The sequence below is a fragment of the Lepidochelys kempii genome, chromosome 2 (genome assembly GCF_965140285.1).
Source record: "Lepidochelys kempii isolate rLepKem1 chromosome 2, rLepKem1.hap1, whole genome shotgun sequence".
In the NCBI taxonomy this organism is placed as follows: Eukaryota; Metazoa; Chordata; order Testudines; family Cheloniidae; genus Lepidochelys; species Lepidochelys kempii.
The window spans coordinates 266,657,996-266,684,043 of record NC_136381.1 but is presented as its reverse complement, the minus strand read 5'-3'; the positions used below and the strand labels follow the sequence as shown (position 1 = coordinate 266,684,043).

The 26,048-nt window shown below is 47.3% G+C and overlaps 1 protein-coding gene and 3 non-coding genes across 6 annotated transcripts in view; all 4 read right to left on the bottom strand.

Annotated features, from left to right (window-relative positions):
• TBRG4 (transforming growth factor beta regulator 4) overlaps positions 1-14,930 on the bottom strand; it is a 28,655-nt gene extending 13,725 nt beyond the window's left edge. The window contains exons 1-6 of one of the 3 annotated variants that reach the window (XM_073334886.2): positions 14,792-14,930; positions 12,511-13,009; positions 8,430-8,753; positions 5,658-5,829; positions 2,251-2,408; positions 1,501-1,611 (exon numbers count right to left, since the gene is read on the bottom strand). In XM_073334886.2, the coding sequence (XP_073190987.1) occupies positions 1,501-1,611; positions 2,251-2,408; positions 5,658-5,829; positions 8,430-8,753; positions 12,511-12,933 (1,188 nt within the window). In that variant the 5' untranslated portion in view covers positions 12,934-13,009; positions 14,792-14,930. The other 2 variants (XM_073334888.2, XM_073334887.2) reach the window with 2 other exon arrangements.
• LOC140907998 (small nucleolar RNA SNORA5) lies at positions 2,746-2,871 on the bottom strand. The gene has a single exon (XR_012157709.1). It is a non-coding gene; the product is annotated as a small nucleolar RNA SNORA5 (small nucleolar RNA).
• On the bottom strand, positions 7,148-7,287 carry LOC140907992 (small nucleolar RNA SNORA5). Its single transcript, XR_012157703.1, has one exon. It is a non-coding gene; the product is annotated as a small nucleolar RNA SNORA5 (small nucleolar RNA).
• Positions 11,639-11,776, bottom strand: LOC140907993 (small nucleolar RNA SNORA5). Its single transcript, XR_012157704.1, has one exon. It is a non-coding gene; the product is annotated as a small nucleolar RNA SNORA5 (small nucleolar RNA).
• Positions 14,931-26,048: the final 11,118 nt, after the last annotated feature.

Here is a 26,048-nt window from a genome sequence, read left to right as displayed (position 1 = left end):
AAGGTGCCACAAGTACTCCTTTTCTTTTTGCGAATACAGACTAACACGGCTGCTACTCTGAAACTTTGGTATCAGACAGCTCAGCAGATGGTACAGAGCAGGCCAAAGGACAGTGGGGGAAACTGAGGTGACGGTGCTGCAATGCCACATCCAGCCAGGAGGGGCTGTGTTGAGGCAGCAGCTTTGCTACAGGGTGGCTTAATGAACTAAGCATCAGGTCAGAAAGGCCAAGACGCACTGAAGCCTCTGGCTCAAGCCCCAGCAGAGCCATCTCAGCTCTGCACCTTCTGGGATGAGGAACTACACATCAGGCCGGTTGCTGCAGAGGTGATGGGACTATGAGGTAGCTGAGCTCCTGCCTGCTCTGTGTGAACAGGTAGAGAACACGTTGCCTAAAATCTATACTTCTGCCTGCATCTAACCAGCTCTCATGGTGCACCTGGGAGATGGGCTAGATTAGCCAGAGAGCTGGGTTAGATTAGCTCTGGGCTAGATTAGCCAGAGAGCTGGGCTAGATTAGCTCTTGCTCAGAATGCTACTATGATCATCCATGCCTACCTAGCAAATGAATTGCGAGCACCGTGCGGCCCTCGCTGCCTGGCTTGAGGTGTGCGGCTGCCCCAGCTCTGAAGGGCACAAGCAGGCATAACAGGCAAAGCACGGCATGCCAGAGACCGGCAGGTGAGTGCACAGGCACTGAGGCCTGGTCTAAAAGCTCCAGTCCCCCCAACCCAGATGTGCCCCTCTGGAGGGCTGTCATAGCCCCATTGCATTAAGTGATTATATGCCTATTGTCTCTGGGTGTATTACATACACTGGTCACCAGTACAGGCAGCAAGGAGAGCCATTCTCCTTCCCAGCCACCTGTGTCAGGATGACATAGCCAGGAGAGGGTTACGGCCTACCTGCCTGTCACGTCTCAGCAGGCAATTTAAGGGAAGGGGGAGTCTTTCTGGGGGGGCTTTTCCTTGCCTCTCTCAGTCCCCAGACACACCCTTCCTTTAAATCCCCGGCCCAGTCCTGACAGGCAGGTTTGCCCATAACCCTTTCCTGATAATTGTTTTACCGTATCACATCATCCATAGTGTAGGGCCTCCAAGTCAATGCTTGACTGAAAACACTGAGCCTGGCACTTTGCCACATGCAGCAGGATGGAGCGAGTGCCGGGGCCCTGCTGGGATGCCCTGCTTCCTGTTCTCAAGAGCTCAAATCCAAGGACTTCACTGAGCAAACATGAGCACTTACTCGAGATGAGCTGCGGTGCCCCCCAGGTTTGAACAGATTGTAGATCATGCATGTGTTCTGGGAGATGGGTGTGTAACTGCGGGGCTATGGCATGGCTGTCCTTTTCCTACAGAAGTCAGAGCTGGAGATATTCTGGACACCCCTAAGTCTGCAAGCTCAGATGTCTTCAGGAGATCTGCAGCCTTGGCAGACCTCACTTTGGTTCTGATGTAGCCCGAGGGCATGACGGGGGACGGGATGGGCAAGGAACGTTACCATGTTAAAGTAGTTCTCGCTTCTGCTGGGCTGGAAGTTCAGGCGGGCGAAAGACAGGATGACGTTCCACAGCTGCAGCATGGTGAATCTGTCAGCTTTGTCCAAGGTGTACTGGAAACCAGAGAGGGAAAGCATAAGTGTAGACCCGAACTGCTCCAAAGCAAACACTGACGCTTACAAAATCCAACCCACGGACAGCGCTGCCCCGATGACACAGGGCGGAAATAAGCCAAATGGCCCCTATGGACCTGTTAAGGATTTTGTATTAGCATCCAGCACTATATTCAAGGAGCACAAAGATATGGGTGTGTAAGTATAAACTGAGATAGACAGAATACACCAGCTGCCCGATGAGAAACAGAAGCACAGACAGGATAGTCGGGGATGAATTGGGATTAGTTGCCAAGCAGTCCGGGGCTCCCCTCAATGATCCCCTCTCAGCGTAAGCTGCTACCACACCAGGCAGCCATCTGCAGCAAGCCAGCTATGATGTGCCCCATACTGTAACCAACATAGAAGAGACATTGAAGCCATTTTTACTGACACATGCTGTCTTGCACTTAGCCAAGTCAAAGAGCTGTATGTGCTACCACTGAGCAAGGTATCAGCTTGGTATCATAGTGTTTAGACTTTTTAGACTTTACAAATACATCTCAGCATCATTACCCCATCTTACAGCTTGGGAAACTGAAGCAGAGGGGCCCAACAATGGCTGTTTCCCCCTTTCCTTCCCCACTCAAGTCTCCTCACCTGAGCGAAGGCCTCAAAGAGGGGCAGGTTGAGCCACTTGAGGTAAGCAAAGGACTTGATGCAGCGCCCCACGTCACCATGAGCCATCTCGGGCACGCGGGCGTGCAGGTCTGATGCCATCTTCTGGAAGACCTGGGTCTGGTGGAAATTCAGCTTTCCTTAAAGAGGCAGAAGAAATCAGCACCTGCTTAAGAGGAGTCAGCCGGGAGCTCCGAAGCACCAGTGGGAGCAGTGCAAGGGGGGAGCGGGACGTCTGGGGGGGGGGGGGGGTAAGGCACAGGGGGAGACAAGCAAAAGCATCAAGCTGTATTCCTGGAGAGGAAGAGGCTCTGGGTGAATGCTGTTCCCTCCCCACCTCGAAATCAGATCTTAGCCACAACCATACTCTTGCAACTACAGAGAACCAGGCCAGGCCTCTGCCCCAAGCCCATCAGCCTCTCTCGATCACCAGGCGGTGCTGAGAAGGGATTCAGACTAATGATGCTGGCCTGTGCTGGGTGCCTGTGGAAGATTTTTATCCCCTCTAGACAGACATGGCATGAACTACAGGTGCTTCTGTGGCAGCTATTTGGGTCAGTACCCATCACTGAGGAAGAGAGCACTGCATTTGACAAGGCTGCAGAGTGCTTCACACCTGATGCTAGCCTGACTGTAGGCTCATTAACTAATACCAAGGGGCAGCCTAAATCCCATAGGAGTACTCATGGTATCCACATTAGCGCTGAGCCAGCCACCAGGTGAAACTTCCAAGGGGAAAGTCAAACACACAGCCCCAGATAGGCGCATGGGGCCCTTGTGTTTGAAATGATCAAGCAGCACCGTTACACTGATGTTGAAGTAATCAAATCAAAGTACTAGTGGGAAGAGGTGTAGTGACAAGGGCCAGGAGGCAGGAACTTTGCAGTTGCTAGCTCAGCTTTCTCTGACTCCCTCTCTGGCATGTCACTTAACCTTTTGGGGCCTCAGTTGCACCAACTGCGTAATGGAGATAATATTCTATTTCCCCAGGGCTGTTGTCAATGTACTTAAAATGTCTGCAAGATGAAAATAATTTGAGAGCAAAGCGCTAGCATGTTCATTTGCCTTCCTAATCGTATAAACAAACCCACGTGCACCATTTCAGAACGCAGAGCTCCAGATATTCCCATTCCACTGGGTGCATGTCCCTGCAGCTCTACACCTAGGGATGGTACTTATTTTAAAATCTTCATTAAATCCGAATAACTTTCTTCAACACACAAAGGAGCTTGTCTTGGCTGAGGAATAAATTCGCTACAAGCTTGAAGTTAATACTAAGCTGTATCCGAAAACAAAATTAGGATTTAGGGTGATGGATGCTACAGAAAACAGGGAACTAAAGAACCATCATCATAGGTGAGGAGTGTTGTGGGCAAAAATCCCCAGAAACAGACAATACCAAGGGAAGTGAAACAGTGTCAGATGGGCCAGGAGAGCTCTCCAGAAGACAGGGAGGGGAGAAGAAAAACCTGTGAAAGTCCATCGGAGTAATACTGAACTACCGAATTCTGCCGAGTTTAGAAGTTTGGAAAAGAACTTAAGTTCAGTTATGGTCAGGGTAACAAACCTGTGGCCAACTGGTACCTAATTACTGAACAGATCTGCTCCAGGAGTTCAAGTCGTACGTAAGCTACATTTGTTATCGCTGCAGAACCACCGCAGCTCTGGGAGCGCGAGCAGGACTCTCTTCTGGCTCACGCCAACAGAACCTTTATCTCAATACATTCTAATGGCAGAATTTCTGTGGCGATGCACGAACCAGCAAGAGCCCAGTAAGACTCTAAGACTATAGGAGTCCTGGGGCTGGCAGTCAATAGATTGTTCAATTCCTCATAGATGTTAAGGTCAGAAGGGGTTAATCAATCACTCAGTCTGACCTCCAGTATAACACAGGCCAGAGAATTTCAACCCATTCCCCCTGTACTGAGCCCAGTAACTTGTATTGGACTAAAGCATCTTCCAGAAATGCATCCAATGTAGCTCTGAAGACATCAAGAGATAGCGGCTCCACCACTTCCCTTGGTAGTTTGTTCCAGTGGTTCATCACCCAAATTACAGGAGAGATGATCTAGTCTAGATTCACTGAGAGAAGCAGGGAATGCTCTGAATGCCATTTCTACTGTCGCTTTTTAGAGTATATAACCACCCCATCTAGGTAGTCGTAGTTCAGCCAGTTGGTCACGTGCAAGACAGACAATGAAGTGGACTGCTCAGCTGGAATCAGCCAGTTTAACAGAGGGGCTCATGTCACTGTTCTACCTGGTAGGAGGATACACTGCCCATTTGTCTGGACTGTTGCTAACAAGAAAGCAGCGTTTGTGATGTCCTGCAGAGGATGAGAGGCAAAATGTCTGCAGAAACCAGCAAGGAGGGGTCAGAGAACTAAGAAACCCATTATTATACCAATGGGTGTGTTACTTTCTGCTCAAATTAATGTTTATACCTAAGCATGCTATGACTAGGTTCATTATTGTGATGGATCAGAAAACTCTGATCTATGCTGTAGCTTGCAAACAGAGATATCTCCGAGTTAAGACTGAAATACATTGGCCCGCCACACCCAAGAGCACAGGCAGAGACCTACTGTACTATGTAGTATATTAGTCACTGGATAAAATAGTATCACTTTACAAATATTCCTCAACTAATACTCTGATGGAGAGAGATCAAATAATTTTGTAACATCACCCCTTTACGCCTAATTCCATCTGGGCAATCCAGTTCATTGCCAATCCCACAACCACAGCACTTCTGGCCTGCTGAAACAGGCAGGTAGTAACACCTACCTTTTGCAGGTGGGGAAACTGAGGCACATAGGTTAAATGACTTGCCTTTGGTGACAGAGGGAATCCGCTGCAGAGCTGGGATTAGAATTTGGGAATTTCTGCCACTCTGCTGTGTGCTCAAAGAAGGTCTCTTTCAAACTGTGCAGGTTTAAGTAGTTTTCTTTGAAAGCCTTTGCTGCTAGAAGTCCGTGGTAGATGTGGATGGTGACACTTAATGCACTATTGGAAGGTGCTTTGATATGAGGCTGATGAGCATGGTAAGAAACTAAATAGAATAGAATGCAAAAGCTGAGGGCACTGTAAGGTCTGCATTGTAACTGAGAAAATCAATTCCATTGTGGGTGTGTATTAGAGGTACCAAATAACTCGACAGTTAACTCTCCAAAGCAGGGTCAAGAGAGATTTCAACCCGCTGGGTAAAGTTATTTGTACTTGAATGTATGAGCTTAGGACTCAAGGTGGTCCTCCTCTTCCTCAGCCAGGACTGCATCATCATGGTACTGATGCTCTGAAGTCCTAGTTCAATGCAAAGACTGTGCTGCACTGGACTCTGCTGGTGTGATACTTGACTGAGTAGTTCAGGGGACGGCTGGACTCACTTACCATATGCAAAGGCCAAGTCCACAAGAACACTAGTGCTGAGGGTAAAGTGCTTCTGAACCAGATGGTAGGAAATGGCCCGGAGCAGGGGGACAGAGCGCCGGTTCTGGAGAGCTAAAACCAACGCCACTTTCCGAATGTCCTCAGCAGTGAATTGCTCGGCTAATTCCAAAGCCTGCCAACAGACATTAAGCACAGAGAGTAAAGGTGGGATAAAGCAATTTACACGATTAACTGCTTACATATCTCACATTTCAAAGTATCTTAACAAAACATACCCTCTCAAAGATCATCCAGCGCTGAAATGCTGGAGCAGAACACAGCAGATCACAGTAATAAACAGTATAAGAAATGATGTCAAAACCATTGTATCCAGAGGGGAGAATTAATGGAGGCAGGGCGTAATTACTTCTGACTGAATTTGGTCAGGATATCAGTGCTACATTGAATACTATTGCAAAAAATACTGTGGGATCTATTATAAGTGGCCAGTATGGGCTCAATACAGGAGTAACTGGGTGAAATTTAAGAACATAAGAATGGCCATTCTGGATCAGACGAATGGCCCCTTCAGCCTGGTATCCTCTCTTCCGACAGTGGCCAATGCCAGATGCCTCAGACGGAATGAACAGAACAAGTCAATTATCTAATGATCTGTCCCGTTGCCCAGCCCCAGCATCTAGCAGTCACAGGCTTAGGGACACCCACAGCATGGGGTTGCATCCCTGACCATCTTGGCTAATTCCTCGGAGACACTGACCATTCATTCCTACTCTTTGTTTTCTGTCTTTTAACCAGTTAGTGACCCATGAGAAGACCTTCCCTCTTACCCCAGGACTACTTAGTTTGCTTAAGAGCCTTTTGTGAGGGACCTTGTCAAAGGCTTTCTGAAAGTCTAAGTAAACTATATCCATTGGATCCCCTTGTCCATGTTTGTTGATCCCCCTCAAACAATTCTAATAGATGGGAAATCATGCCTCGCCCTTTACAAAAGCCATTTTGACTCCTCTCCAACAAATCGTGTTCATCTATGTGTCTGATAATTCTGTTCTTTAGAACAGTTTCAACCAATTTGCCTGGTACTGAGGTTAGGCTTATGGGCCTGTAGTTACTCGGACTGCCTCTGGAGCCTTTTTTAAAAAAATAAATGACCTGTCCTATGCAGGAGAGGAGACTAGGTGATCGAATGGTTCCTTTTGGCCTTAAACTCTGAGCATCTCAGTTTACATTTCATCCAAAAGATTACAGCGCTCTAACATTAAGGGTTTATGTTGGGCTCAGCCCCATGGGATCTGAGCTTCTAAACCAATGCACCAGCAAGGTGAGTACTGACAGAGGGGAAAGAGTAACCCCTACTGAATCATTAACACCATTTCCTGGTGTTTCCCTTGGCATCTCACCTATTACTAACCTTACCCCACTGTGTTTAATTTGCTACCTGGCAAAATCCCAAGCCAATCAGTCTAAACTGTGGTATTTTTATTAGCATGTACCAATGTCTGCAGCAAATATTTATCCCCAGGATCCAGAAAGAGAGAGACGTGGGGCCCATGAACTACAGATGTTTCTATGGCAGCTTTTTGGGCTAGTACTCACCATGGAAAAGGTGAGTACTGAATTTGACATAGCTGCAGTCAAACAACCACTTAGAGACCTCACTGGTGGTTTCAATCTGGGGAGCGTTTCCTCAGCCCAGATCACATGCCTGAAGGACATCTAGTAAGCAATGAGCTAATCCACGGGCACAGGCCTGCAGAGCTGTGATTCACAAGCCATCTGATTCAGAACCAGGCTGAACTGGAAGGAGAAAGGAATGGAAAGAGAACTAAGGTAACATTCCTTTTCTCCCCATCTGTGATGACTTAAATGGGGGAGTCTCAAGGCAGCGTGCCCCCACAATGAGCAGATTCTGCAACTCTGTGCTCAGATCTCAGTGGAGCTTGGCCCTGGGGGTGAGGCAGGCTCTTTACAGAGTCTCACTATGGAGCCATTTCAGTAAACTGTAAAGTAAACCACAACAGTTCTCTCCTTAACCTCAGACCAGATGTGGGTTGTTTGGCTTGTCAGATTCAGGATCACTGCTTTAAAAAAAACAACAACATTCTTGGGGTGGTGGTGGGAAAACATTCCAGATCAGAAAAGACCCAGGAGGCCCCTGAGGGAACATGCTGCCATGCATGCCTGACGTGCTGTATAAATGCCTACGAGCCCTTATTTGTGAATAGATTTTTTTAATCACTTGACAGCCCTAATTTTGCTGAACTTTTTTCCCTTATGTATCCAGCACATTTAAGGTACTTTATTTAAATAAAACATGTAAAGTTCTGTTTTTGTGCATTTGCAATTAAATGTGAATTTCCATCCAAATACAGCTTGACACAAACTGCAAGTAAAAAATTGATCATCTAGGAAGTGAAAAATGCATCATTCTCTTGCAATAAATGTAAAAATTAAGAATCTAAATAAATGTAAGTTAAGCTATATCACTGGTTCAATATCTGTGTATAGATACAGTTTATCCTCCTGGTTAGCAAAAAGAAGCACCAAATTTGACGTAGAGGCCGTATTTAGTTGCAAATCAACATGTTTCAATAATTACTAGCCAAAGAAAATAACTAGAAAGTACAAATGGAAAGCACAATTAAAATTACTGATTTAAATGAAGGCTACCTGCTTGCTGATTTAAATCATGATTCAAATGGGAGATTTAAAAGGATTTATTTAAATCAATCCACCCTGCAGGAGACTCACGCATGTCCTAGCTGCTGCCTATACCTTGTCCTCCAGCCGGTCCATCAGGGTCTGCGAGAGGTGCCCGACCTTCATCATCAGTGCCACCACAACTCTGGTGTCCCCAATCTCCGTCCAGCGCAGCTCCAGGTGCTTCACCACGTCGCTCAGCAGCTCACTCTGATCTTCCGTGTGCTCGCTGGCTGCTATGTACTCTGCCAGGGAAGCAATCTGCCTGAAGTTCAAGCGTCTTAACCGCCAGCGTACCTCCTGCTTCACCGATCTCAGCTCCCTTTTATTCCTCTCCAGCCCCAGACGGTAGAGGCTCTTCAAGAGGGGCAACAAAGAGCTATTCCAGACCTGGGAAAGCTAGGCAGCAAAGAGGAAATATGGGAATGTTGTTAGGCACAAAGGAGGCTGTAACAGAGCAAGAGGTGGAGTTAGAGACTAGAGGATTTATCAGATGGGATCAGTCATCCAGCATTGGCAAATGCCAGACGCTCCAGAAGGCACCCCCGAAAGAGTGGTTTTAGTGCTCCCGTGTCTACACTCCACATTCACTGCCCCTTTAACTTCACTCACAGCCTGCAGCTTTCCCAGCAGCATGAGCAGCTGCTATGTCCAGCCCTGGTCTGGAGACAGAGCAGTGGTGCTCTAGTTTTCCCAGGGCTGAGCTTTCATTGCCTTTAGTGTCAGTCAACATTTCTCTCTCTTTTTCCTCTATGTTCAGACCAAACTCCCCTCCCGCCCCCGTGTACATTCCACAACTGCCTCATGAAGGCACAGGGCACTTGCGGCTCTTCTCCAAGGAGAAACTGATGATGAAGCTGAAAGGCCATCATTCTTATGCTTCCAGATCTTGACTATATGTGCAAGATCCAATGACCCAGGTCACCCACAGGGCAGCGTAGGGCTATCGCTGCTGGGCAATGGGGTCAACTTGGCAGTTCCAGTGAGAAAAGCTAATATGCAGCTGGAAAAAAAAAAACAGAAGCCCAAAGTTGCACAGATGATAGTCTAGCTTCTAAAGCACCTTTCATGCTGAAGAATCCCCACGGGTTGTGCAGAAAACAAAGAAAATATCACCAAATTGCAGCCACCTCTGGGGTGGAACATGACAGCTATCTAACAACATGACAAAACAGTTTAAGGAAACGGAAGAATCACTTTTCAGCTTGAAGCTGCAGAAGGTATCAAGGGAAGTAGACTGTAACGGCTCAGATAGAATGTGGCCAGGGTGCTCTACTAGTGCTCTGGCAAATGGTATCACAGGCACCATAATAACCAAGACTTCGGTCTTAAGACTTGTCAGAAACTTGGCGCTTCAAGGAGCACAGCAGCCTCTCAGAGCCAGGCTTGGACACTGACTCAGGCTGATGATCACCACTGTAGAACAGTAATTCTTAGAGATCTCAGAGTGGATTGCAAAGGGTCTGTAAACAAGTATCACCCATTAGGCAGCTGAAGAAACATATCATGACCTACCAAAGATCACACAGGTCACTGGCAAGCCAGGAACAGAACCTCAGTATTCCCACTCTCAGTCTTGTGCCCCATTCAGTCTTTCAATACAAATCACCAACACTATTTCCTGCAGCACTTTGATACCAAATTCCATTGAGAGACTTCTGTCCAATTGCTGGCCTGGTCCACCCCTACCTGTCTTTTGATATCTCAGGGCTTGTCTACACGGGGTCTTATATCAGCTTAACTTTAGTTTGTTTGAATTAGAGTGTCTTGTGCCCACACTCAACTTCTTTTTAAAATCAAGTTATTTAGTAACTTAGATGGCAGCAATTAATCCTCTTTGGAAGAGAAGTAACTCCTCATTGCAGTGAGTTTATTTGCTTTAAGGTTCATGTGGACAAATCCTTAACTATTCTGCTTCTGGCAATCCTCCCACTGCCATCCCACAGTGCACTGCTTCACACCTGGATCATCCTGTCTATGGATCTGTCTGTGCACCTTCACTGCTCCATGGTCATCTCAACCAGATCCCCATTTAAATGCTAGCACACAGCTAGGTATGGCACTTTCTGATAGCAGTATTGAGTAGCACAGAGCAGCGTGGCATAACAAAGTAGTGTGAATGCCACTCAGTTAATTTACATAAGAATGGCCATACTGGGTCAGACCAAAGGTCCATTTAGCCCAGTATCCTGTCTTCCAACAGTGGCCAATGCCACATGCTCCAGAGGAAACGAACAGAAGAGGTAATCATCAAGTGATCCATCCCGTCACCCATTCCCAGCTTCTGGCAAACAGAGGCTAGGGACACCATCCCTGCCCATCCTGGCTAATAGCCATTGATGGACGTATCCTCCATGAATTTATCTAGTTCTTTTTTGAACCCTGTTATAGTTTTGCCCTTCACAACATCCTCTGGCAAGGAATTCCACAGATTGACCGTGCGTTGTGTGAAAAAATACTTCCTTTTGTTTTAAACCTGCTGCCTATTAATGTCATTTGGTGACCCCTAGTTCTTGTGTTATGCGAAGGAGTAAATAACACTTCCATATTTACTTCCTCCACACCAGTCATGATTTTATAGATCTCTATCCTATCCCTCCTTAGTCGTCTCTTTTCCAAGCTGAAAAGTCCCAGTCTTATTAATCTCTCCTCATATGGCAGCCGTTCCATACCCCTAATCATTTCTGTTGCCCGTTTCTCAACCTTTCCCAATTCCAGTATATCTTTTTTGAGATGGGACGACCACATCTGCACGCAGTATTCAGAATATGGGTGCATCATGGATTTATACAGAGGCAATATGATATTTTCTGTCTTATTATCTATCCCTTTCTTAATGATTCCCAACATTCTGTTAACTTTTTTGATTGTTGCTGCACACTGAATGGATGTTTTCAGAGAACTAACCAGAATGACTCCATGATCTCTTTCTTGAGTGGTAACAACTAATTTAGACCCCACCATTTTATACATATAGTTGGGATTATCTTTTCCAATGTGCATTACTTTGCATTTATCAACACTGAATTTCTTCTGCCATTTTGTTGCCCAGCCACCCAGTTTTGAGAGACCCTTTTGTAGTTCTTCGCAGTCTGCCTGGGACTTAACTATCTTGAGTAGTTCTGTATTGTCTGCAAATTTTGCCATCTCACTGTTTACCCCTTTTTCCAGATCTAAGTGCACCAAATTGGTGCACTCAGAGCAAACAAACGAATCCAATTTAACATCCCCGTGTATGCATGCTCTTAGGGTGAGATGCTTCAGTATTTCTACTGATCTATACAAGGTGTCTGTAGCATTCTTTTATCCCCAGGGTCCAGTAATAGAGACATGGGGCCCATGAACTACAGATATTGCTGTGGCAGCCAGCTGGGCCAGTACCAACCACAGACAAGGACAGTACTGAATTTGACATGGCTGCTGTAGTTTAAGAATAGATAGTGGAGAACATAATGTAACATGTGAAACCCACTCTCATTCTTATCATTTTACTGAGATTTCATTGGGCTAATCCAGGGTTCCATGTGGCTGTTGAGAGCTGGGTGTGGATTCAGTGATATGCCCAAAGGGGGAAACTAAAGTTCTTAACATGGGTACAACACTGCTGCTGGCAGAATTCACCAACGCTCAGTCCAATTCAAACTTTATTAGTCCTTGTGCTGCTGTTCACCGCAGCCCCTGTGAAGACAACAGAACTTAGCAGGGTTCTCTGAAGCACCATTGCCTCGTGTCACCGATAGGGGAGGCGCAGCAGCATAATCTCAAAAAAAGAGACTGCAAATTGGGAAGGCAATGTTGTGTGTGCTAGGCTATCACCTCAATCCCTGCCCGTGCCCATCCACTGGGACGCATAGCACCCACAGCCACTACAGCCATTGAACACACAGAAATGGAATAGCCAAGTAATGTTGCGTTTTTAGTTGTTTCCAGTGCAGCAAGTATTCTGCCTTTTGTGAAAGCAGTCGGTCACTCTCTCTCTCCCTTCCATGGGCTCTGTCTCTCTCAGCTGGAAGTTAGGAGAACCAACATCATGTGACCAGCCAACTCTGCACAGGCCACCAGCTAAAAGCAGCTGGGAAAGGGGACTTTATCTGCTTGTTCTCCTGTCACACTCCTCCCTCCAAGAGCGCCCATCCGTGGCATCATGGGAACATACCTGGCTATTTAGAATGTTGAGCACTTGCTGGAAGCGACTGTCCTGCAAGATGCTCTCTGTTTCTAGTTTCTTGTCCACCACGAGTCGGGAGAGTTGGATGACTACTGCAGAGGCCTGGTTCCCATTTAGAGGGTGATGTTCACCCACGTTCAAGAGATCTTCAGGGCTAGAAGCTGATTCAATGAGTTCATCAATCTCTCTATGCTCTGGATGTCGGCTGTACACTTGCTCCTTGACTGAGAGTTTATCTGTTTGCCTGGAAAGGCTTGAAGTGTGTAATGAAGCAAGAGCTGCCTGAGGTAGAGCTCTTGCTACCACTGTCTTGGATGCTGGTGCTAACAGAGAAGTTGGGGTCGCCAGGGGTGCGAAGATGGAGCCACAAAAGAGCCGATGACAACAGCGTTGCACCAGTCTGGCTGCCATGACACAGCTAGAGCTATTGGGAGTGAAGAGGAGGGGGACAAAACTGAACTGGGGTCAACTCCACATTTCAGAGGCCCTACAAAAGGAAAAAAAACAAAACACTTTAACAAAAGCATATTTGAAAGTTAAAAAAGAAGAGGTAACTGGATGACTCTAGGGCATAGAGTTTTCCATCAATAGCCTGGTTTGAATCTAGCCCAGGCTGGTAGTGACTGAAAATCATGTGTCACATAGGCTATGCCTACATTTGTAGTGGTGTGTAGTGTAGACACACTACACACCCAGCTAGCATGGGTATAAACAGCAATGTAGACAGCGAGGCACTGCTTAGGTAAGTAGAGTACAGACAAGCCAGAACCTTGGCGTCTGTACCTACATGGCTCTCTACACACCCAAGCAGTGCCTCCCACCTCTACTCGGCTCTTTTTAGCAGTGTAGCATCCTTGCTGCCAGAGCATTTCACTGCTGCCTCCCCTTGGCCAAAGCCTTTCACAGCCACGTGTAGCTACACACCACAGTGGGGAAGCAGCCCGTTTTTCACTCTGGCCCATAGCTACGTCTACCCCACGTGCTGCCACAAGCGTAGACAAGGCCTTACGGACACTCAACTGCTCTAGAAGATAAAGTGTAGTCTCATGTTGGGAACTGTCAATGAATTTCAGCCCTGTTTGTTTTACATTAATTCATGATATTTATATAGCATCACTAAGGTCTGGGCCCGCAAGAAACACTTCCTTCCACTTTCACTCATTTATTCACAACAATCAGCCTAAGTCTTAGGCACATTATCAGTAACTTAGTTGAAATCAAGAGCAATTGTGGGGAGGGGGAACCCATGAAAATTTAAAACTCCCGCTTAGAAGTTACAGTGAAAATTGAAGGTTGGTATTAACTCCCATTTGCGACCACTGACATCCATCATAGGATTGTATCTACTTCCTACCAATCCCAGCAATACCTGAGCACTGCCACAGCACTGCTGTACGGTTTGGCTCTGAGCCCGCTCATGTAAGTACCCTGCTCCGTCACATGCACCCTGCAGGCACAAAATGCGGATGGTACTTCTGGGTAGCCTCTCCTAGTCCTGCCGAAGCCAGTTGTGAAATCACCGAGAACGGGCCTCTTCTCCCCTGACCCACAGGCCAGCTCCTCTGGGGCAGCAGCAGCACATGGAGGGACACGAGGCCCAGCTCTGATGGACCCCACCCCCTCGTCTGCACTGGATCGCCCGCTTCCCGGCTCCTACCGACAAGCGTCCCGCCGAGGCCACCTCTGCACGAGGGGCACTTTGCCAGCGTAGGGAGCCCTAGACGTTATTTACCCACAAATCAGCCCCAGCTCCAGGGGGGAAGGTGCCCGCCCTCGGGGCTTCTCCCGGCGCAGCGGTGTGGGGGCGCAGACCGCACCCCCGAGCGGCCCAGCGGCGCGACGGGGAGGCCCCGCCCGCGAGCAGCCGCTCAGGCCGAGACAGGGAGGGAGCCGGGGGCAGGTCAATGTCACCAGGGCGAGGCCCAGGGCCCGGCACGCAGGGCGGGCGCGGGGCGTTGAACGGCCGCCCGCCCCCGCCGGGCGGAGAGGGGAACCGGCTCGGCCACAGCCCGGGGCCCCCCGATTTCTAGGCCAGGCCCCCCCCCCGCGGCCCGGATACACCCCCCCCTCTCTCTCGCGGCCGGGAGCCGGAACAGCCCCAGGCGCGGCGGGACACGGATCCGGGCCGGCACGCGGGGGAAGGGAGGGGGCGGGGGACCACCCCTCTTCCCGGCGCCGTGACTGGCCCGGCCCGGCCCGGCCCGGTCCGGTCCGCCGCCCCTCCCCCAGAGCCAGGGAGGCCTCCGGGGCCTGGCCGCCAGCCACTCACCGCCCCGCCTCAGCAACCGCCGGCCCCGCCGAGCTGACCTCGCCCGCCCGCGCCCGGGGAGAGGGACAGAGCGCGCGTGAGGGGGCGCGGGCCGGCCGCGTCACTACCCCCGCGACGCTCCTCCGCCGCGCCCATTGGCTGCCGCTGGGGGGAGAGACACGCCACGGGCGCCATCTTCACTGAGGGCGGCGGCGGGCGAGGGTATTTCCGGGCGCCGCCTGGGCGCGGGCGGATTCGGGGGCGGGCCGCTCTGCGCCGGCGCCATTTTGGGCGGGGTGGAGGCAGGGAGGGGCTCGGCCGGGCTAACGGCAGCCGCAGCCCCCTCAGATGGCGCTGGGGGCGCCTTGGGGAAGGCGGGGGACAGCCCCCCTCGCGGGCATCGGGAGCGGCGCCCGGCATCTTCTGCTGAGGGGGTTGCCAGGGCCGCTTCCGCGTGGCCGGGCTGCTGGGGGGCCTACGCGGCCCCAGGCCGGGGGGCGGGGTCGCCCCTCTCTTGGGCAGGGAGGGGGGCGAGTGTCCAATTCGGCCTGCCCCAAAGCTCTGGCACGCCGCAGGCCCGATGCAGGGCCCCCGCAACCCCCCTGGTCGAGGGGAGGCGCTTCAGTGAGGGCTGTATCGAAGGCCTGGCCGCCTGCCCGACGCCTGTCCCTGCCGTGTCTGAACGGCCGCTCCGGTTATAGGTGTTCCAGGCCTGGGGACAGGCCCCTCCACCTTCTGCTGAAATAGGGGGGATTTGGGGTGGAACGCTAGGGGGAGCTGAAAGAAAAGGAGGCCTTGTGGCACCTTCGAGACTAACCAATTTGGCTGAGCATGAGCGTTCGTGAGCTACAGCTCACTTCATCGGAAGCTAGTGATTTTACTGTCTAGGTGGAGGCCCATTTTTCTTAAGTGGGCGCTGTCTGGTGTGCGGAAAGGAACGGCTCCCAGGGTTCCCAACCCCAGATGTTCAGTCATCATGTCAGGCTCACGATCATAAGATTAATGCAAGGAGTACTTGTGGCACCTTAGAGACCTCCTCCTCATTCTTTTTGCTGCTACAGACTAACATGGCTACCTCTCTGAAACCAGTCATAAGATTGGCTTTTAAGGCATGAGATTATATTTGAAAAATAGATTTGGTGTGCTTTTAATTTGCTTTCTGCTTTTTGAGCCTCTAGGATGTACTGGGATCGTATTTTGAAGTTTTTCTCAACAGCCATGAGGGTTAGATATATATATATATATATATATATTATTTAAGAAGGAAGGTTGAAATTATCACATCCTACTTGACTCTAGGAGCTGGGGCTTAAAGGAAAATAATTATTGAGACTCATGACAAAATCATGAGAGTGGGCAACAGTAAGAGCCTTTCATCTATAACTTCTATTATCCTGTGTTCATTACTAGCTGTTAGGAGTAATAGAATTTAATATCCTGTTTTCAGGCTTCTGTCAAGGAACATGTCTGATAAATGTTGAGTGTGGCTGATTCCAACCCATAGACAGCAGTAGTGCATATAAATTCCAGCTGCTATGTTACAAGTATTTTACACACTGCTTGCATGCTGCTGGTCTGCTATCATTTGCACATTTGATTATTTATGTAGCAGTAGCAACCAATGGTGCAAATCCACATTGGGGCCTCTTTGTGCTGACAGACAATTAGGATAACATTTTTCTTACTCAGAAGAGTTTACAATCTAAAGATTCAAAATAGATGAAGGGTGGTCAGAGGGTACAACATTCAAGCAAACCAATTAGTACCACTTGCTATTTCCATTTTGTTTTTAAAGTTCTTGTTTGTTTTCCATTTAGGGGTGTTAATTTTATACCTTTTCCTGGTGCTAGAAAACCTGCCAACTGGGCTTAATAAACAGAATAACTACTGTTCTGCACAGACACCTCCCGTTTAATCAACCAACTAGCAAATTTGTGCTTTAAGCAAATTCCATTGACTACCCACTGTGCACCTCAACTGAATGTGTTCCCATCCCATCTCTCATTCTGGAACTGTGTCCAATTATTCTTTCCTCTAGGAAAGCATGTAACATTTGTTTTTATTGATACTTACATAATTAATTTGTAGTAGCACTTAAAAGTGAAGCAGTTTCTCATGTGCCCCCACCCCATTTTTGTACTTGGCCTGATGATCCTTAGATCTGCAAATTCTTAGTGAGAGGCCAATTCCCTCACTTGACATTAATTAGAATGTGACTTTTAAGGTAATTCTCTATTACAAAAGATTTTTTTTTGGTATTGATTCTATGGGAAACTTAATTAGGGTATGTCTACACTACGAAATTAGGTCGAATTTATAGAAGTCGGTTTTTTTGAAATCGGTTTTATATATTCGAGTGTGTGTGTCCCCACAGAAAATGCTCTAAGTGCATTAAGTGCATTAACTCGGCGGAGCGCTTCCACAGTACCGAGGCAAGCGTCGACTTCTGGAGCGTTGCACTGTGGGTAGCTATCCCACAGTTCCCGCAGTCTCCGCTGCCCATTGGAATTCTGGGTTGATATCCCAATGCCTGATGGGGCTAAAACATTGTCGCGGGTGGTTCTGGGTACATATCGTCAGGACCCTGTTCCCACCCTCCCTCCCCCCGTGAAAGCAAGGGCAGACAATCATTTCGCGCCTTTTTTGTCTGCTGCCAGCCAAAGATGTAAAGGATCGATGGAGTGGGTCAGAACAAGAAATAGACCAGATTTGTTTTGTACTCATTTTCCTCCTCCCCTGTCTAGATCACACTGCAGTCAGTCACAGAGAAGGCGCAGCGAGGTTAATCTAGCCATGTATCAATCAGAGGCCAGGCTAACCTCCTTGTTCCAATAACAACGATAACTTTGGTGCACCATTTCTTATTGGAACCCTCCGTGCAGTCCTGCCTGAAATACTCCTTGATGTACAGGCACACCCTTTGTTGATTTTAGCTCCCTGAAGCCAACCCTGTAAGCCGTGTCGTCAGTCGCCCCTCCCTCCGTCAGAGCAACGGCAGACAATGGTTCCGCGCCTTTTTTCTGTGCGGACGCCATACCAAGGCAAGCATGGAGGCCGCTGAGCTCATTTTGGCAATTAGGAGCACATCAACCACCACACGCATTATCCAGCAGTATATGCAGCACCAGAACATGGCAACGCGATACCGGGCGAGGAGGCGACGTCAGCGCGGTCCCGTGAGTGATCAGGACATGGACACAGATTTCTCTGAAAGCATGGGCCCTGCCAATGCATGCATCATGGTGCTAATGGGGCAGGTTCATGCTGTGGAACGCCGATTCTGGGCTCGGGAAACAAGCACAGACTGGTGGGACCGCATAGTGTTGCAGGTCTGGGACGATTCCCAGTGGCTGCGAAACTTTCGCATGCGTAAGGGCACTTTCATGGAACTTTGTGACTTGCTTTCCCCTGCCCTGAAGCGCATGAATACCAGGATGAGAGCAGCCCTCACAGTTGAGAAGCGAGTGGCGATAGCCCTGTGGAAGCTTGCAACGCCAGACAGCTACCGGTCAGTTGGGAATCAATTTGGAGTGGGCAAATCTACTGTGGGGGCTGCTGTGATGCAAGTAGCTCACGCAATCAAAGATCTGCTGATATCAAGGGTAGTGACCCTGGGAAATGTGCAGGTCATAGTGGATGGCTTTGCTGCAATGGGATTCCCTAACTGTGGTGGGGCTATAGACGGAACCCATATCCCTATCTTGGCACCAGAGCACCAAGCCGGCGAGTACATAAACCGCAAGGGGTACTTTTCGATAGTGCTGCAAGCTCTGGTGGATCACAAGGGACGTTTCACCAACATCAACGTGGGATGGCCGGGAAAGGTGCATGACGCTCGCATCTTCAGGAACTCTGGTCTGTTTCAAAAGCTGCAGGAAGGGACTTTCTTCCCAGACCAGAAAATAACTGTTGGGGATGTTGAAATGCCTATATGTATCCTTGGGGACCCAGCCTACCCCTTAATGCCATGGCTCATGAAGCCGTACACAGGCAGCCTGGACAGTGGTCAGGAGCTGTTCAACTACAGGCTGAGCAAGTGCAGAATGGTGGTAGAATGTGCATTTGGACGTTTAAAGGCGCGCTGGCGCAGTTTACTGACTCGCTTAGACCTCAGCGAAACCAATATTCCCACTGTTATTACTGCTTGCTGTGTGCTCCACAATATCTGTGAGAGTAAGGGGGAGACGTTTATGGCGGGGTGGGAGATTGAGGCAAATCGCCTGGCTGCTGGTTACGCGCAGCCAGACACCAGGGCGGTTAGAAGAGCTCAGGAGGGCGCGGTACGCATCAGAGAAGCTTTGAAAACCAGTTTCATGACTGGCCAGGCTACAGTGTGAAAGTTCTGTTTGTTTCTCCTTGATGAAACCCCCCGCCCCTTGGTTCACTCTACTTCCCTGTAAGCTAACCACCCTCCCCTCCTCCCTTTAATCACCGCTTGCAGAGGCAATAAAGTCATTGCTGCTTCACAGTCATGCATTCGTTATTCATTCATCACACAAATAGGGGGATGACTACCAAGGTATCCCAGGAGGGGTGGTGGAGGAGGGAAGGAAAATGCCACACAGCACTTTAAGCACAGCACTTTAAAAGTTTACAACTTTAAAATTTATTGAATGACAGCCTTCTTTTTTTTGGGCAATCCTCTGTTGTGGAGTCGCTGGTTGGCCGGAGGCCCCCCCACCGCGTTCTTGGGCGTCTGGGTGTGGAGGCTATGGAACTTGGGGAGGAGGGTGGTTGGTTACAGAGGGGCAGCAGTGGCAGTCTGTGCTCCAGCTGCCTTTGCTGCAGCTCAACCATACACTGGAGCATTCTGGTTTGGTCCTGCAGCAGCCTCAGCATTGAATCCTGCCTCCTCTCATTACGCTGCCGCCACATTTGAGTTTCAGCCCTGTCTTCAGCCCGCCACTTACTCTCTTCAGCCCTCCACCTCTCCTCCCGGTCATTTTGTGCTTTCCTGCACTCTGACATTATTTGCCTCCACGCATTCGTCTGTGCTCTGTCAGTGTGGGAGGACAGCATTAGCTCGGAGAACATTTCATCTCGAGTGCGTTTTTTTTTCTTTCTAAGCTTCACTAGCCTCTGGGAAGGAGAAGATCCTGTGATCATTGAAACACATCCAGCTGGTGGAGAAAAAAAAAGGGACAGCGGTATTTAAAAAGACACATTTTATAAAACAGTCGCTACACTCTTTCAGGGTAAACCTTGCTGTTAACATTACATACATAGCACATGTGCTTTCGTTACAAGGTCGCATTTTGCCTCCTCCCACCGCGTGACTACCCCCTCAACCCTCCCCCCTCCCCGTGGCTAACAGCGGGGAACATTTCTGTTCAGCCACAGGCAAACAGCACAGCAGGAATGGGCTATACTGAGTGTCCCTGAAGAAAAGCACCCTATCTCAACCAGGTGACCATGAATTATATCTCACTCTCCTGAGGATAACACACAGAGAGAAAGAACGGATTTTGGTTGAATGCCAGCAAACATACACTGCAATGCTTTGTTCTACAGTGATTCCCGAGTATGTGTTACTGGCCTGGAGTGATAAAAGTGTCCTACCATGAAGGACGAAATAAGGCTGCCCTCCCCAGAAACCTTTTGCAAAGGCTTTAGGACTACATCAAGGAGAACCGCAAATGCCAGGGCAAAGTAATCCTTTCACATGCTTGCTTTTAAACCATGTATAGCATTTTAAAAGGTACACTCACCAGAGGTCCCTTCTCCGCCTGCTGGGTCCAGGAGGCAGCCTTGGGTGGGTTCGGGGGGTACTGGCTCCAGGTCTAGGGTGAGAAACAGTTCCTGGCTGTCGGGAAAACCGGTTTCTCCGCTTGCTTGCTGTGAGCTATCTACAACCTCCTCCTCCTCCTCATCTTCTTCGTCCCCAAAACCTGCTTCCGTATTGCCTCCATCTCCATTGAAGGAGTCAAACAACTCGGCTGGGGTAGTGGTGGCTGAACCCCCTAAAATGGCATGCAGCTCATCATAGAAGTGGCATGTTTGGGGCTCTGACCCAGAGCGGCTGTTCGCCTCTCTGGGTTTCTGGTAGGCTTGCCTCAGCTCCTTCAGTTTCACGCGGCACTGCTTCGGGTCCCTGTTATGGCCTCTGTCCTTCATGCCCTGGGAGATTTTCACAAAGGTTTTGGCATTTCGAAAACTGGAACGGAGTTCTGATAGCACGGATTCCTCTCCCCAAACAGCGATCAGATCCCGTACCTCCCGTTCGGTCCATGCTGGAGCTCTTTTGCGATTCTGGGACTCCATCATGGTCACCTGTGCTGATGAGCTCTGCATGGTCACCTGCAGCTTGCCACGCTGGCCAAACAGGAAATGAGATTCAAAAGTTCGCGGTTCTTTTCCTGTCTACCTGGCCAGTGCATCTGAGTTGAGAGTGCTGTCCAGAGCGGTCAGAATGGAGCACTCTGGGATAGCTCCCGGAGGCCAATAACATCGAATTGTGTCCACAGTACCCCAAATTCGAGCTGGGAACGTCGATTTAAGCGCTAATCCACTTGTCAGGGGTGGAGTAAGGAAATCGATTTTAAGAGCCCTTTAAGTCGAAATAAAGGGCTTCACTGTGTGGACGGGTGCAGGTTTAAATCGATTTAACGCTGCTAAATTCGACCTGAAGTCCTAGTGTAGACCAGGGCTGAATCTCATTCTTCACTGAAATCTCCCTCACTAGTTTTAGTTTGATAGGTCTGGATCAGTTCAGTGGAGAGGCAACCTATGCAGTGGTAAAGGACTTTCATGTCAGACCATCAGGAAATTATCTATCTTTAAAATATCCACCAAATCATTAATACATAAATTAAAAAGACATGCTAGAAAAGTAGGGGAAAATGTTACTACAGTCTCCATTGACTTTAGTTCTTACATTTGTCATATTGCTCTGATGTAGAGCCTCTAGAATATACAAAAGTCTTAGATCAATACGCATCATTCTTAGTTGTGCCCAAAGTTTCTTGGTTAATAGCATCAAATGCCATCTTTAGATCTATGAGAACAGCATACACTGTATACTGTGGTTAAGAGCACTAGATGATATTTATAAATCATGTAAGATAAAACTCTTGTCAATTGTGGCTCTACCAGCCCTAAAGCCAGACTGCTCTAATGTGGTAAATTAGTGTCCAAAATTCATATTTAAAGTTTAGATAGTAATAATCTGGAATAAATTTTCTGTGCCACATCTACCAGACTCGTAGGTCTCTATGAAGCAGGATTCTTTCTGTGCTCCCTTTTAAAAATAGGAACTATGATACTAGACTTCCAGCCAGATAGAATCTATCCAGCGTGATTCATGACAGTCAATAATTTAGCCAGGAATGTGGACCACCAATCAAGATTCTTCCAAAAAACTTCAGAAAGAAGAAATCCTCCCTTGGAGCTTTTTTCTGTTGTTGGGCTAAAATAACCGACTGATTTTTTTGTACATTACTGGAAGACAGAGTGGTAAATCAAAGAGAGGATTCCTCATTACATCAAGTATAGTAGAATTAGATTTAAAGAATTGGGCAGGGAGAATCATTAAAGACCTGGCCAAAATGTGCTCAGTCATTAGTATGGGGATCCTCAGCTGGATCTACCAGAGCTTGAGGCCACCATCTTCCAAAATGTGGAAAAATGTTTTACTTTAGCTGCTGTTTCAAAATCCTTCCACTAGGATCTGAAATATTCTTGATCTTTTGATATAATTTTTTATATCCTCTTCTGGTGGCTACTAAATTAGGAAGTAAGTTAGGAGAGGGACTGCATCTTACCCTATTAGCTTTATGTGCTAGAGTAAACTTTTCCTTCACACAGTCCTCATCAAACCAAGTACGCTTATCTTTGAAAGCATTTTTGGGATATTAAAACCAAAATCAATTTGTTTAGAGACAAGCAATTGTAAGGACTTTACCAGCAACTTATATCATTCACAAATTTGAGAGGAATTCTCGGACATAATTATTACATCTCTGAAAAATCTAAGAGTCTTCCAATCTCCTAGATAATGTGTCACGAATGTCTGGGGTCCATTTTAGTCTTACAATCATGTTGTTCCAAACAGGTAATCCTCACCCATCAGAAATAAAATTCTCTCTCAAAAAGGGAGATTATCATTCATTAGGGAGAGAAGTTGGTGGTCGCTATCTGTACAAGAAAGTAAAGCAAAATCTCTTTAGAAGAGTGTGATGTTCTTCTGATGTTATCTGGACCAGTGATCTGCTAGGTCACTCCAGTCCTCGACTCTGGGAGCCAGCCTTACCCTGCTCTGCTGTGAGAACCCCCACTACCGGGCTGTTCACACACAGCCTCTAGCATGTAAGCTGCTCCCAACTCCGTGAGTGAGCACTTTTGGCCAGCCGCTGCTTGGATTGTGCAACTGAATGACACTAGCCAATATGTCTGGTCCCAAACACAACCCTTGGAACCTCCGTCTTGCAGTGTCCAGTTATGCCCGCTGGACGCTGCAAGCTTATATGAGTTTGTCAATTTAACAAAGAAATTGATATGTACCAGGGTTGTTATCCCAAGGGGAGAGTCTGACATGCTTCAAGCCAAATGCACTGCTTCAGGTAGAATAAACAAACAAATGTATTAACTACAAAAGATAGATTTTAAGTGATTATAAGTCAAAGCACAACAAGTTGGATTTGGTCAAATGAAATAAAAACATATATAAAGCCTTAACACGTTACAATATAGTACCAAACCTGTTACAATATAACATACAGAACCCTTATATATATATGTATAAGACAGCATTAAAATATTGCATATTAAAATACATGACTAAACATTCTATGAGTGGTGATCAGGCAATCATAGAATGGGTTGGGTAAAAATCCATTCAGATGCAGACATCCAACTTTATTTACAATCCTACACAGACATCCTCTGGATTTTAAAATGGTTATATTTACTCTCCTTAAAATCTCTCTGATTTGTCTTATGGGTCCTTTTGTTCTGTCAAATGCTCCTCTGTCCGTTCCCCATCCGCGCTCCTGCTGGTCCTTTGCTGTTCTCCTGCTTCGCTCACACACCCACACCCAAGCCTGTTAGTTCTCTGCCTTATATAAGATTTTTGATCCTTTCTGATCAGTTAAGGTTACCATATTTGAACATTCAAAAAAGAGGACACTCTGGGGATGGGGGGGGGTATTTGCATGATTATCTACCAACTTGCGTTGTATGAATGTGTTATTATACTGCTATATATGCTGTGCGCTACATGTCGTCTATATTGAGTATATATAAGAAAAAGTGATATGGCCTACAAAGTGAAGTTTAATTATTTAGAGTTTACTGCACTTCTTTATATGTAGTGAGTCCTTTCCTTTCACCAGTTCTTCATAGAATGTTTAGTCCTTTCACCAGTCCTTTCCTTTCACCTTTCTCCTCGTGTGCCAACACATACTTCTCTGTAGATCGCATTTTTCTCAGCAGTGGTTGATTGCTCTTTAAGAAGGCATGAAAGTCTTTACAAGAAGTTGTCTGAAGTTGTACTGTACAAGTAGAATTCCTTTCAGCGACTCAACATCCAAGTTGTTCCTTTCCTTTGTCCATTGGCTTTGCATCAGTGAAAAAATTCACTGTACATGCATTGTGAGAAGGAATAGCAAAGAAGAACTGTGTAATCTTTAACAGTTCTGAATGACACTCAATGTTTTTGGATTTGTCAAAATATTTGGTCCACTTCTGGTGTGCTAGCACATTACTGAACTCTTCATCACTGTTGCAACTTTCCGTAAACTTCTTCAGGTTGCTGACCTGATCCAAACACTTCACGTCATCAATTTGCACCCTCTTAGCGATCAGGTACTTGATACAAGGTTCCACATCACTCCAATTCGGTGTCTCAGGGTAATCCACCTGAAACAAGATAAGTCTTCCAGGGGTTTAAGCCACTTCTCCAAATATTCTAAGCATCTGCTGTATATATTATCTACTTCAGCACAGATTTGTCACACTCTTCATCAATTTCTTCCATGCACTTTTGTGCCAGTAGTCCTTTAACTTTCAGGGACATAAAGTTGTGAGTCTTGCATTCAAGAAGGATACTGTGAACTGAGTTCAAACTTTTCAGCACTTCCATGACAGAATTGCTTTCCCTTTTGATTTCTTGGATGTAAGTTTGGAATACACTCATGAGTGAATGCATGTGCCAGAGGTAAATCTCACTTAATTCATGCTCAGAAAATGTCTTAAGCACTGTGGGTGGTTTGTTCTGTGACCGAAAGAATTATTTCAAGGCTGGAAATGTCTGTATTAGCCTTGTAATGCCTGGAAATAATGACACCCATCGTGTCTTGCTATGAGAAAGCAGCTTTCTGTATTCAGCATCAACAAACTCACAGTACTTCAGCCGCTCAGTTCGGACGGTGTAGCTATGAAAGTACTGGTATATTTTAAAAATAATGTTCTCAATGTCAACGTTCATTCTTTTTGCTGCATGGTGAACACAGTTGTTCAAAATGTGTGCTGGGCAACCAACACCAATTAATGTTCTCTTCTGCAACAACTTCTTTAAGTTTGCAAACACATTCTTTCCATCTTCATCACACCGGAGTCCTCCAAACACTGTATTGCAGTTGTCACCTGTAAAAGCAATACAGTTCTCAAACAAACAATTTTTTTCAAGCATTTCTTTTACGTAATGAGCAATTGTGTCGGCAGTCTCATTAGATGTGTTCTGGACCTCAATCAATTTTGACTGCAAACCGCCATTGTTTCCGTCAAAATACTGAATAATTACTGGAAATATTTTCACTGAACCATGATTGCTTCCATCTGTAGCAACTCCACAGTAAGCTATGTCATTTTTGTCAAACGTTTTCAGAACACCATCAACAGAATGCAATGCAAGCACAGAGCTTCTGTCTTGGTTCTGGCATTTGAAAATTTCCGTGCTACTTCAGAATCAGGGAATGTCTTCTTCAACAAGACAGATGTGCAATCCATTGACTTAAAGTGATCATGACGCTGAATGGTGTGAAATACAAAACCACCCTCTGCTGCAGTAACAGCATCCTCTGGTTCGCTGCCTGGTTTTACAAACTAATCTGTCAATTTTGTTGACGAGCTCTCTCCTCGAACTGCTTTTTTGTGCTTGTCTGAGTCCACCTGAGTTTGTAAATCATTAGTGCCTTTATTTTTCACAGAGACGTAAGTACCAGGTCTACATACCAAGAACTCAGCTTCCCATTCTTCTCCGCCACTTTGAAAACACGGGAATTTCGTCTTTAGTTCTGCAGTGAATTTACACTACCGTTTTCGCATTGGGCTTGGGGGTAGT